The following is a 14,175-nucleotide window of genomic DNA, read 5'->3' on the forward strand; positions in this document are numbered from 1 at the left end:
ACCAGGATGACACAAACGCAAATTATGAACTTGCAAGTCTTGCATGCTCTGTCAAGGCAGGTTAACCAAATAGCTACCCGTAGTATCTGCATTGGCCCTTTTTGCACAAACTTGTTTTGTCTCAACACATAAGCTGCTGCTACTGTTTATTATCTGTCACTGTATTCCTAGTTATATGTACATACAGTATCTACCTTACTTCATACCTCTGCAAATCAACTCAGTACTGTATATAACCAAGTTATCGTTACTCATTGTGTATTTATTATTACTATTATTATTACGTGTTTTACTTTTCTATTATTTATATATTTTCTTTCTGTATGCATTGTTGGGAAGGGCCCCTCAGTAAGGATTTCACTGTTAGTCTACACCTGTTGTTTATAAAGCATGTGACAAATAAAATGATATTTTATTTTATTTGTCACCTTCAGACTCAATGGTGATGATGATGATTGTCCTAGCTTTACACTGCCGCCCAGTGGAGAATAAGGGACTTTTAAATGGGGACAGTGCAGATTGCAAGGCACAGGAGAGTTGCTTGTGGTGATCTGGCTTTTGCTTTTAACCTTTCCACAGTACAGCCTGTAATGTAATGTGACACTATGCTATCGCAATACCTAACTGGTTGTAAATTAAACTTTATGTTCAGACTCCAGTACCATTGCTAGAGAGCAGTAGGGTACAAGCTCATATATATCCAATTTGTAGTCGCTCTGGATAAGAGCGTCTGCTAAATGACTTAAATGTAAATGTATATAATAATAACCTACATTAATAAACATAATACATAACCTACCCACATTTTAAGATCATATTTTCTCAATGTTATTCTCCCATCATCAAAAAACCCCAACATAAAGCACGAGATTTCCTCAAATATTTTCAAACATAATCAATATTTGGGTCAATGCTATTAACACGGCTATGTAGTCTACAACATTTAGAAATAGTCAACTCATCTGATGGTTTGCAATGTGACTTGTACATGGTAATTGGATCGTAGTTACAATGTAATTACACTATAGGTATACAATGTTGCACAATAGGCTTATAGTTGTAGTTACACTGTAGCCTACCTTTCATAGAAAGAAAAGTAGGGTATGTGTGAAAAGGATGGAGATGTTAATAAGGCTATTATTTTTAAGAACGAATACTGATATTTGTACATTGAAACAATGTATCCTGCTATGGTATTTTACCTGAGCAGATTTGAAGGTAAAATGTGGTAAAATCCCATCGGATGTTGCGACCAATGAAAAAGCTGCTGACATTGACCGATCAATACACCAAACGTGTGGCTTATGGTGCTTGTAGTTTTCCATACCACAAACTCCCATTTCTACGATCGTCATTCCCTGCTCTACAGAACTTCATATGTTTTTGCGTTGTTTGCGCGCTGGGTCTTGGAGCAAGACGGGTTTGCGTTTTCAGTGGCTGTTACAGCGAGTGTTTTAGAGAGGTGGCCATAACATCGTTCGTTTCTTTATCATTTGAAATTGCCAAGAAGTTGACAGCCGCAAGTATGCAAGCGGAATCGGGTATAGTTCCCGACTTCGAGGTTGGAGAAGAGTTTCAAGAGGAACCAAAAACGTATTACGAATTGAAGAGTCAGCCCTTGAAAAAAAACAGGTCGGTGTTTTGACTGTGCACTGCTATTTTATGCGGTAAAGAGGAATTTGATATTCGAGGGATGTTTGCAAAAGTTTTAATTATTGTGGAAATGGTTTTTTTGTGTGGGTATAATTATATTATTTCCATTGAAGGCGATTCCACAGGGATGTTATCCTATATCAAAATGTCCTATCCTATTGAGGACTTTCTAGGAGGGATTTGTTTGCTTCCCATTCCTTATGTCTCTTCTATATTGCACATTTAGTTATGCAACACTTGGGTGTTGTCTTGTTAACATGCAACCTCAAATATTAGCTTGTGAAGAATACAGTTTGTTTGTGGATTTTGATCAGCCATACCAGGGAGTAAACTATGATGTCTTCTTCACTGTGATTACCATAGCGAACTAAACTCCACTCCATGGTGAACGTCCTTCAGTTTATTCCGCTGCCATGGTTATTTTCCACATGTATAGTCTAAATGCATTTTCTTTTGAAATAAATATATTTCATGCATTGTAAATGTCATTACAATGTCAAGAAAAATGTCATGTTAAATGGTGTTGTAATGTATGTGTTCAATGTGATCAAATGTGTGTCACGTTTCACTGGTGCATCAGTTTGTGCATCTGCTGTAGGGATATTCCTAGTGCTCAGTGAATTCTTAATATTATTTATATCAATAGAGACCTAGTAAGAAAATGCGGTATACATTCTAAAACTAAGTAAATAAATATTGTCGGAACCATGTTACTTTCCAAAATAGCTTATTTGATTACATAAAGGAAAATGTATAGATATTTTCCTAAACAGAGACAAATTACTTAATAGAGAGCTATTTGCATCCATATTGTGTCCTCTGTCCCTAGCGCTGAATAAAGAGCAGGGAGCTGAGTCAGGTCTGTTCGCTGGACATGACCTTTTACCCCTCTGCCGCCTGGGGTCCAGGCCTCCCCTGAATTATTGTCACTTTGGTTATGTCTCTCTGTGTAAGATTAGAATGTACAAATAACTGGGACTTTTCTATTCTAAAGACTAATGCATCAGTGGGGGCTGCTGAGGGGAGGACGGCTCATAATAATGTCTGGAATGGAGTCAATGGCGTGGTATCAACCACATCAAAGACGTGGTTTACATGTGTTTGATACCATTCCATTGATCATTCCAGTCATTATTATGATCCGTCCTCCCCTCAGCAGCCTCCACTGTTATACATTTAAGTCCTTATACCATAATATTGCCTTCTGTGTAATTGCGTAGTTCATGGGGATGCCGACTGTGAAGCTTGATTGACTGGGACAAGCGTTACATTGAGCAATGGTCTAAAATGCTTGTCAATACTGTGTGCTTGGCTGCATGCCCATTGCCAGGAAGTAGTTCAAAGCAATATTGTCTCTTTTTGTCTGTTAATTATGTATGACTTCATTATTGTGCTTAGTGGTGGAGACATGTGACCTTTCTAAACATGACAGTGCTCTTCTGTGTCTAGATTTCCTATAGCATACTTGTGGTGGACCCAATCAGTCTTTCCTTTCTGGATCTTTTTTTCCCTCTCTTTTTTTTAGGGGCTAGATCAGCTATGAAATGATCAGATAGAATTGAAGTCTATCAAATAACATTACCTGCATCATTTCTAATCCCCTTTTTTAGTATATATATTTTATATACAGTACCGTTCAAAAGTTTGGGGGCACTTAGAAATGTCCTTGTTTTTTTAAAGAAAAGCACATATTTTGTCCATTAAAATGACATCAAATTGATCAGAAATACAGTGTAGTCATTGTTAATGTTGTAAATGACTATAGTAGCTGGAAATGGCAGATTTGTATGGAATATCTACATAGGCGTACAGAGGCCCATCACCAGCAACCTTCACACTTGTGTTCCAATGGCACGTTGTGTTAGCTAATCCAAGTTTATCATTTTAAACTGAAAATTGATTAGAAAACCCTTTTGCAATTATGTTAGTGTGGCCGATGTGAAATGGCTAGCTAGTTAGCGGTGGTTCGCTAATAGTGTGTCAGTCGGTGACGTCACTCTCTCTGAGACCTAGACGTAGTTGTTCCCCTTGCTCTGCAAGGGCTGAGGCTTTTGTGGCGCGATGGGTAACGATGCTTCATGAGTGACTGTGGGTGATATGTGCAGAGGGTCCCTGGTTTGAGCCCAGGTTAGGGTGAGGAGAGGGACGGAAGCTGTACTGTTACATTGGTGCCGTGACCCGTATCACTGGTTGCTGTGGAAAAGGGGGAGGTCAAAAGGGGAAACTGAAGATCTCGTACAACGCTGTGTACTACTCCCTTTACAGAACAGTGCAAACTGGCTCTAACCAGAATAGAAATAGTACTTTATTAAATAGTACCCACAAAACACCCGTCTCAACGTCAACAGTGAAGAGGCGACTCCGGGATGCTGACCTTCTAGGCAGAGTTGCAAAGAGAAAGCCATATCTCAGACTGGCCAATAAAAAGAAAAGATTAAGATGGGCAAAAGAACACAGACACTGGACAGAGGATCTGTCCCATATATTTAGTATTCTTTTTGTGACGAAAATTTTATATAATAGTTTAAATGGAAAAGAACGGATGGATTCATCAATTGTTATTTTGTATATAGGTTCATTAATCCAATGCCATGTATTTCCTTTCCGGAACTTGGGATTTTGTCAGCAATTTGTTTGATATTTTTTGCAATGAAACATTGCTGTGGAGTTTCTTGCTTTTATTTTCCCCAAAATTTCATCGAAATGTCAGAGAGAACGAGAAAGCAATCACCATCTTGTGCAGCCCTTTAACGTAATTCATAATTTAAAACGATTTTCTTCATTAGTACATTTCATTACATTGATACTAAATCAACACTATATGGGCTTTCTGAAGCAGATGCTTGAAGTTGTGATTTAATTACATTTTTTATTGTGACTTCTATGTGTCTCCAAAATTATCTGACATGCATGAATTAATACACGTTTCTGCTTTGCCTCTTGAACCTGAGAATGCCCCGCTAAAAGCAGTGCATCCTAATGGCTTTGCAACCACGACAGAAAGCCAAACATTGAGTGCAGTCGTTTTAACCATGCTTATCCTTATATACCCTTGTGGTTATGACACTGTGGTTCATTTGTTTGATCAAAATAAAATAAAATTGTATTTTTTACATGCGCTGAATACAACAGGTGGAGTAGACCTTACAGTGAAATGCTTACTTAGAAGCCATTAATCAACAATGCAGTTTTAAGAAAAATACCTAAAAAAATAAAAAATAAAAGTAACAAATAATTCAAGAGCAGCAGTAAAATAACAATAGCGAAGCTATATACATGGGGTACCGGTACCGAGTCAATGTGCGGGGGCACCGGTTCGTCGAGGTAATTGAGGTAATATGTACATGTAGGTAGCGTTATTAAAGTGACTATGCATAGATAATAACAGAGAGTCGCAGCAGCGTAAAAGAGGGGGGGTCAATGCAAATAGTCTGGCTAGCCATTTGATTAGATGTTCTGGTGTCTTATTGCTTGGTGGTAGAAGCTGTTTAGAAGCCTCTTGGACGTAGACTTGATGCAGTCTATGACTAGGGTCTCTGGAGTCTCTGAAATTTTTTAGGGCATTCCTCTGACACCGCCTGGCATAGAGGTCTTGGATGTCAGGAAGCTTGGCCCCAGTGATGTACTGGGCCATACGCACTACCATTTGTAGTGCCTTGCGGTCGGAGGCCAAGCAGTTGCCATACCAGGCAGTGATGCAACCTGTCAGGATGCTCTCGATGGTGCAGCTGTAAAACCTTTTGAGGATCTGAGGACCCATGACAAATCTTTTCAGTCTCTTAAAGGGGAATAGGTTTTGTCGTGCCCTCTTCACGACTGTCTTGGTGTGCTTGGACCATGTTAGTTTGTTGTTGATGTGGACGCCAAGGAACTTGAAGCTCTCAACCTCAACCTCCACTACAGCTCTGTCGATGAGAATGGGGGCGTGCTCGGTCCTCCTTTTCCTGTAGTCCACAATCATCTCCTTTGTCTTGATCACTTGTTGGCCTTGCACTGCACCACATGGTCAGGTTTCTGACCTCCTCTCTATAGACTGTCTCGTCGTTGTCAGTGATCAGGCCTACCACTGTTTTGTCATCTGCAAACTTAATGATGGTGTTTGAGTCGTGCCTGGCCGTGCAGTCATGAGTGAACAGGGAGTACAGGAGGGGACTGTGCACGCACCCCTGTGTTGAGGATCAGCGTGGCGGATGTGTTGTTACCTACCCTTACCACCTGGGGTGGCCCGTCAGGAAGGAGGTGTTTAGTCCCAGGGTCCTTAGCTTAGTGATGAGCTTTGAGGGCAATATGGTGTTGAACGCTGAGCTGTAGTCAATGAATAGCATTCTCACATTGTAAAGGCCGTTGTTGGTGGAAGAAGGTGAGGTGTCCATATTTTGAATAAAGAAATTGAACACTGAGCAAAAACAACAAAGTGAACGAACGAAACCGAAACAGTTCTGTCTGGTGCAGAATACAAACACTCAACAGAAAATAATCATCCACAACTCAAGGGTGAAAACAGGCTGCCTAAGTATGGTTCTCAATCAGGGACAACGATTGACAGCTGCCTCTGATTGAGAACCATACCAGGCTAAACACAGAAATACCAAATCATAGAAAAACGAACATAGACAACCCACCCGACTCACGCCCTGACCATACTAAAACAAAGACATAACAAAAGAAAAGTGTTCCTTTTGTCCAGGTGTGAAAGGGCAGTGTGGCGTTCAATAGAGATTGCATAATCTGTGGATCTGTTGGGGCGGTATGCAAATTGGAGTGGGTCTAGGGTTTCTGCGATAATGGTGTTGATGTGAGCCATGACCAGCCTTTCAAAGCACTTCATGGTTCCAGACGTGAGTGTTACGGGTCGGTAGTTATTTAGGCAGGTTACCTTAGTGTTCATGGGCACAGAGACTATGGTGGTCTGCTTGAAACATGTTGGTATTACAGACTCAGACAGGGTGAGATTGAAAATGTCAGTGAAGATACTTGCCAATTGGTCAGCGCATGCTCAGAGTACAAGTCCTGGTCATCCGTCTGGCCCTGCGGCCTTGTGAATGTTGTCTTACTCACATCGGCTGCGGAGAACGTGATCACACAGTCGTCCAGAACAGCTGTTGCTCTCATGCATGTTTCAGGATGGCTTACCTAGAAGTGAGCATAGAAGTAATTTAGCTTGTCTGGTGGGCTTGTGTCACTGGGCAGCTCTCTGATGTGTTTCCCTTTGTACTCTGTAATAGTTTGCAAACCCTGCCATATAAGACAAACGTCAGAACAGGTGTAGAACGATTCGATCTTAGTCCTGTATTGATGCTTTGCCTGTTTGATGGTTCTTATAAGCTTCCGGGTTAGAGTCCCACTCGTTGAAAGTGACAGCTCTATCCTTTAGCTCAGTGCGGATGTTGCCTGTAATCCATGGCTTCTGGTTGGGGTATGTACATACAGGCACTGTGGGGACGACGTCATCGGTGCACTTATTAATGAAGCCAGTGACTGAAGTCCTCAATGCCATCAGAAGTATCCCGGAACATATTCCAGTCTGTGCTAGCAAAACAGTCCTGTAGCTTAGCATCTGCTTCATCTGAGCTTAGTACGCGTCTCTGTGTGTGGAGTAAAGGTGGTCTAGAGTTGTATCCTTCTGGTTGCACATTTAAAATGCTGGTAGAAATGAGGTAAAATGTATGTAAGTTTTCCTTCATTAAAGTCCCCGGCCCCTAGGAGCGCTGCCTCTGAATAAGCGTTTTCCTGTTTGCTTATGGCCAGCATCGGTTTGTGGTTGTAAATAGACAGCTACGAAGAATATAGATGAAAACTCTGTGGGTAGATAGTGTGGTCTACAGCTTATCAGCCGTTCTCTACAAATATACATAGATCATCACCCCTTGTCTTAGAAGCTGCTGTTCTATCCTGCTGATACAGTGTATAACCCACCAGCTGTATGTTATTCATGTCGTTGTTCAGCCATGACTCAATAAAACACAAGATATTACAGTTTTTAATGTCCCGTTGGTTGGATATACATGCTTGTAGTTCGTCCACTTTATTATCAAGTGATTGTACGTTGGCCAATAGTACCGATGGCAAAGGCAGATTAGTCATTCGTCGCCGGATCCTCACAAGGCACCCCAATCTCCTTCCGCAAAACCTGTCTCTTTCTCCTGTGAATGATGAGGATGAGGGCCTCTTCGGGTGTCTGGAGTAAATCCCTCTCGTCCGACTCATTAAAGAAAAATTCTTCTTCCAGCTCAAGCGGAGAAATTGCTGTTCTGATGTCCAGAAGCTCTTTTTGGTCATAAGAGACGGTATCAGCAACATTATGTACAAAATAAGTTACAAACAATGCAAAAAAACAAACAAATGCTGCACACCCGGACTACTACAGTAACGCAAGGCCAAAGATAAGACATAGATTGACTGGCCTGATAGGTTTAAATGCAGTTTTTCTTCATTTGAAATCATGATGTTGATAACATCATGAATTATCTTGTTTTTACTGACGGAGGTTACTTCGCTTTCTGGCTGTCTCAGAAAGCTTTTGGCACAGACAGCCGAACGAACCCCTGCAGAGTCAGAGCCTGAGCTGTGTGTTCTTAATATAGACGTGAGACAGACGGTGAAACTTGTCTTCTATGCGGTGTAAATTAGCTCTGTAAATTTAGCAATGGATATGTCACCTCCAATGCAAAGCAAGCCTGGTGTTGTTTGTTGCTGGGATTTTTAGCAAGGTAACCCATGGAGTCAGCTTCACATTCTAATTAGACTGTCAATATTCTGCACGTCTCTTGACAGGATTTGTTCACGTCTCAGCTCATATATTTTACTTCTGGTAGGCCCAGAGTCTGGATTGGTCAAAATATGTGCTGCACCATTTGTAGGGCTACAGCACTAAATGGTGAAATTTACATTAAAATAGTGATGACATAGTTAAAAGCAAAAATGTAGATACAGTTTAGAGAGATATTCAGTTTAGAGAGTCATGACATTATGATTAAAAAAAGATGTAACGTCACTGCCCAATGGTCACATACCTGCCATACTGTATCTTTCATCTGTCACAGATGTGAATGAGAGGTAAAGTGTCAATGTAGCATGAACCTTGGCAAAGTATGTGGCATGGGCTCCCGAGTGGCGCTGCATCTCAGTGCTAGAGGCGTCACTACAGACACCCTGGTTCGTCTCCAGGCTGTATCACAACCAGCCGTGTTTGTGAGTCCATAGGGCGACCCACAATTGGCCCAGCGTCGTCTGAGTTTGGCCGGTGTAGGCCGTCATTGTAAATAAGAATTTGTTCTTAATTGACTTGCCTAGATAAATAAAGGTTCAATAAAAAAAAATAACAAAGAAAATGTCTGTAAGTCAATGTTTGTTCCTTTTTCCACTATGGATCTTCCCGTTTATGTAATATGATGACCCATTGAGCAGTTAAGGATACACTATTCATGCAGTCAAACACTACGTAGAGTATGTGGCTATATGACGCTTTTAAGGAGCCGAGATGTCCCAGTTGTCCTCTAGTGACCATGCACTCCATGCCCCCGAACTGGTTTTATCGACTCCCTACAAGCCCCATTTGACCTAGAAGTTAAAGAATATCAAAGAGCAGAGGTTGTCTTTATTGTGTTCAATGCTCTTCCCAAGCAACATCTTGGCCTAGGCATTGAAGTAGATATATGGTAAAAATGTATTCACAGAAAGTACATACTGCATTGCATTATGATATGTGTTTTTACATGAGCATCCAGTATCCAGTGCTGGTGTCAATGTGGCCTCTGTAAGGGACACTCAAAGTCTCAGGGAGCGCTCTGTCCTGTTCTGTTTCTGGGAGTCCATATCATATACCAAAGAGGGAGGTCAGGACCAGGGTGTTCCTCTCCCGATCCAGGATGGGGATCCGACGGGGTCTGAGTGACACATACAGGTGCTAGAGTTGAGTGAGACACTACACAACCCAATGGTTACGTAATCACTCTGACCGCATCCTTACTCCCACTTTGGCTCTAAACACATTCACTGGACAGTGGCCATGATGGTGTTAATTTCATTTCTCCATAATTCCAGTTAGATCTGACAGTCTGAGTAAACAGATGTGAGACTGACAAAGGATTTTCTTTATCAATCAATCAAATGTATTTATAAAGCCGTTTTTACTTTAGCCGATGTCACAAAGTGCTGTACAGAAACCTTGACCAAAACCCCAAACAGCAAACAATGCAGATGTAGAAGCGCGGTGGCTAGGAAAAACTCCCTAGAAAGGCCAGAACCTAGGAAGAAACAACATTATGGTAGCCACTACATTACCAAGAGTATGTGGACACCTGCTTGTCGAACATCTCATTCCAAAATCATGAGTATTAATATGAAACTCCCTTTGCTGCTATAACAGCCTCCACTCATCTAGGAAGGCTTTCTTCTAGATGTTGGAACATTGCTGTGGGGACTTGCTTCCATTCAGTAAAACTGTTGCCACAAAAATGGGAAGCACAGGATCGTCTAGAATGTCATTGTATGCTGTAGCGTTAAGATTTCCCTTCACTGGGAATAAGGGGTCGAGCCCGAACCATGAAAAACAGATCCAGACCATTATTCCTCTTCCATCTAACTCCACAGTTTTCCATAGGCACTGGGGCAGGTGGTGTTCTCCTGGCATCCGTCAAACCCAGATTCGTCCGTTCGACTGCCAGTTGGTAAAGTGTGATTCATCACACCAGAGAACGCGTTTCCACTGCTTCAGTGTCCAATGGCATCCAAGCTTTACACCACTCCAGCTGATGCTTGGCATTTTTCATGGTGATCTTAGGCTTGTGTGCGGCTGCTCGGCTATGGAAACCCATTTTATGAAGTTCCCGACAAATAGTTATTGTACTGACGATTGCTTCCAGATGCAGTTTGGATCTCGGTAGTGAGTGTTGTGTGCTCAATTTGATACACCAGTCAGCAACGGCTGTGGCTGAAATAGTAGAATCCACTAATTTGAACGGGTGTAAACATACTTTTGTATATATCGTGTATTTTCAAATAGAGAACACATTGATGCTGTCAAGGATAGTTTGAAGAGCACGCCTGTAGTAGGGCGCGACTTATCACACATTATAGCCACCCACCATTCTGTATGCAGCAGCAGTAATATTACTGAAATACATTGATCATCTGTGTGGTTGTTTTTTGATGTGCATCAGAGTGCTGTCCTAGTCATAGCATGCAGAGAGGGGAAGGCGAGCTGGACTGGAGTAGGCCATACTACTGTAAACAAGTGAAGAGACTCATGAACGTCATAAAACCTAATTACAGAAATAGGACCCGGCAAGTTCAAATTATCCCAACCGGACCTTTGCCCATAACTACGACAACAAAGAACCCCATTATCTGTTGTGGTAGTTGGCAACTTGCAGTTTTGTTTTCCTTGCATAACACACACTGAGTATACAAAACATTAAGTACACCTGCTCTTTCATGACATAGACTGACCAGTTGAATCCAGGTGAAAGCTATGATCCCTTATTGACGTCCCTTCAATCAGTGTAGATTAAGGGGAGGAGACAGGTTAAAGAAGCCTTGGGACAATTGAGACATGGATTGTGTCTGTGTGTCATTCAGTGGGTGAATGGGCAAGACAAAATATTTAAGTGCCTTTAAACAGGGTATGTTAGTACATTTACATTTACATTTACATTTAGGTGCGCTGGTTTGTGTCACACTCAACAGTTTCCTGTGTGTATCAAGAATGGTCCACCACCCAAAGGACATCTAGCCAACTTGACATAATTGTGGGAAGCATTGGTGTCAACATGGGCCAGCATCCCTGTGGATGCTTTCGATAACTTGTAGAGTCCATGCCCCAACGAATTGAGGCTGTTCTGAGGGGAAAAGGAGGGGTGCAACTCAATATTAGGAAGGTGTTCTTAATGTTTGGAGCACTCAGTGTATACATCAATTGCATTTATTTGTGACCATAGCGCTCTTAACTTGTCTTACTTAACCAAAGCACTGTATACAGAGCCTTTCCTCACTGTGCGTGTTCTTCACAGTTATGTCATGGTCCGTTTTTATCTGTGTTAATGTGTCTCTTTCCTTACTGTAGTCAATGTTTTAGTTTACATGACCTTTTAACCAGTTTATACATTTGAACTGCTTGGCCATAATGACCATTGTTATGTTTGCAGGAAAAAGGGGGGGACTTGAAAGCCATATAGGTGAACATCACAAAATAGATGGCATCATGAGGACGGAAAATGATGTGGATATATTGAAGCAACATCTCAAGACATACAGTATGATGTCATGATGCCATCTATTTTGTGAAGTTCACCAGTCCCTTCTACAGCAAAGCACCCCCAAAACATGATGCTGCCACCCCCGTGCTTCACGTTTGGGATGGAGTTCTTCGGCTTGCAATTCTCCCCCTTTTTCCTGCAAACATAACAATGGTCATTATGGCCAAACAGTTCTATTTTTGTTTAATCAGACCAGAGGTCATTTCTCCAAAAAGTACGATCTTTGTCCCCATGTGTAGTTGCCAACTGTAGTCTGGCTTTTCTATGGCGGTTTTGGAGCAGTGTCTTCTTCCTTGCTTAGTGGACTTTCAGGTTATGTCGATCTAGGAATCATTTTACTGTGGATATAGATACTTTTGTACCTGTTTCCTCCAGCATCTTCACAAGGTCCTTTGCTGTTGTTCTAGGATTTATTTGCACTTTTCGCACCAAAGTACGTTCATCTCTAGGAGACCAAACGTGTCTCCTTCCTGAGCGGTATGACGGCTGTGTGGTCCCATAGTGTTTAACTTGCGTACTATTGTTTGTACAGATGAATGTGGTACCTTCAGGCGTTTGGAAATTGCTCCCAAGGATGAACCAGACTTGTGGAGGTCTACAATTTTTTTTCTGATTTCTTTTGATTTTCCCATGATGTCAAGCAAAGAGGCGCTGAGTTTGAAGGTAGGCCTTGAAATACATCCACAGGTACGCCTCCAATTGACTCAAATTATGTCAAATTGGGCTATCAGAAGCTTCTAAAGCCATGACATAATTTTCTGGAATTTTCCAAGAATTTTAGAGGCACAGTCAACTTAGTGTATGTAAACTTCCACTGGAATTGTGATACAGTGAATTATAAGTGAAATAATCTGTCTGTAAACAATTGTTGGAAAAATGACTTGTGTCATGCGCAAAGTAGATGTCCTAACCGACTTGCCAAAACTATAGTTTGTTAACAAGAAATTTGTGGAGTGGTTTTAATGACTCCAGCCTAAGTGTATGTACATTTCCGACTTCAACTGTATATGCTCTCGGCACCAGGCAGCAATGTTATGAGCAGAGGGGGTTGGTTGGGTAGGTCAAGGTTCTGAGCAGTGGGGGTTGGTTGGGTAGGTCAAGGTTCTGAGCAGTGGGGGTTGGCTGGGTAGGTCAAGGTTCTGAGCAGAACAGTGTGCAGTTGTGCTGCTCAAACTCCACCTCCAGCAGGGAGACTGTGTAGTGCTGTCAGGAACACCTGATCCAACCAGGAACCAAGACACCTGCAAACTGGGCTCTGTGTCTCAGAAGGTGATTGTGAAGGTGAGCCCAGAGGAAGAAGTGTACCTTATGGTGGGGGAAAGGGGCGGGGCCAGGATAACTCCTTGTATTTACTTCTGTCCTTCTGCACACATGGCTACTCATTGTTTGGCCAGGGTCAATCTTTCCGGTCTGAGGATCTTGATGTTGATGCAGTAAGGAATCTAAGTAGCTCAGTTAGTGTACAGCACCTCCTGTTTGATAGATCATGTCTTGAACAGACAACACAGCACTGCTCCCGTGCTCTAGCTTACTCTCTCTCTCTCTCTCTCTCTCTCTCTCTCTCTCTCTCTCTCTCTCTCTCTCTCTCACACACTCTCTCTCTCTCTCTCTCTCTCTCTCTCTCTCTCTCTCTCTCTCTCTCTCTCTCTCTCTCTCTCTCTCTCTCTCTCTCTCTCTCTCTCTCTCTCTCTCTCTCTCTGTGTCACTGTGTGTGGATTGGTGTTGACCGGACGGGGCTGTTCCTCCCTGGGTAGCTCTATGTAGGGATTGGAGTTCCCAGGCCTGGCCCTGGAGCCTCCCCCTTGTGACACACTTACAGGGCTGCATTGGCAACATGACTTTCACTGCTCTCCAAGGACAGCTGTCTGATGCACCTTCAGGAAAAACGAACAAACATGGAGGCCTTAGGAGCCCAAGTGCACAGACCCTGCTCCTTTTACACTAACCACCTGTGAGTAGCTGCACCTCCATGCTGCTATGTGTGCATGCATGTGTGTGTGTTTATATTTGAGAGTTGAATGTGCGTGTGTTAGAAAGAGTGAGATAGAAGGTTTATGTGTGTGCAGAGTGAAACGTGCATTTGGACTATAAATACAATACATCTATATGGCTATTAATAGCACTCTCTCTAGGCAGTAACTTTAGGTTGGGGTTTGTTTACTGCTCAGAGTTTTACTTGCCAATGCAGTGTTTTGATTTTGGACGGATAGGTCAGAAGCTTTTGCATTGGATTTCAAGAAAAGTATGTGCAATTTGGGCTAAGTAC

At 42.1% G+C, this 14,175-nt stretch overlaps 1 protein-coding gene across 1 annotated transcript in view; it reads left to right on the forward strand.

Annotated features, from left to right (window-relative positions):
• The first annotated feature begins 1,426 nt into the window (after positions 1-1,426).
• Positions 1,427-14,175, forward strand: part of LOC135504261 (microphthalmia-associated transcription factor-like) — a 34,657-nt gene continuing 21,908 nt past the window's right edge. The window contains exon 1 of the mRNA XM_064922647.1: positions 1,427-1,632. Coding sequence (XP_064778719.1) covers positions 1,526-1,632 — 107 coding nt within the window. The 5' untranslated portion in view covers positions 1,427-1,525. The remainder of the gene's footprint in view (positions 1,633-14,175) is intronic.

Source organism: Oncorhynchus masou, chromosome 18, assembly GCF_036934945.1.
Source record: "Oncorhynchus masou masou isolate Uvic2021 chromosome 18, UVic_Omas_1.1, whole genome shotgun sequence".
Taxonomy (NCBI): domain Eukaryota; kingdom Metazoa; phylum Chordata; class Actinopteri; order Salmoniformes; family Salmonidae; genus Oncorhynchus; species Oncorhynchus masou.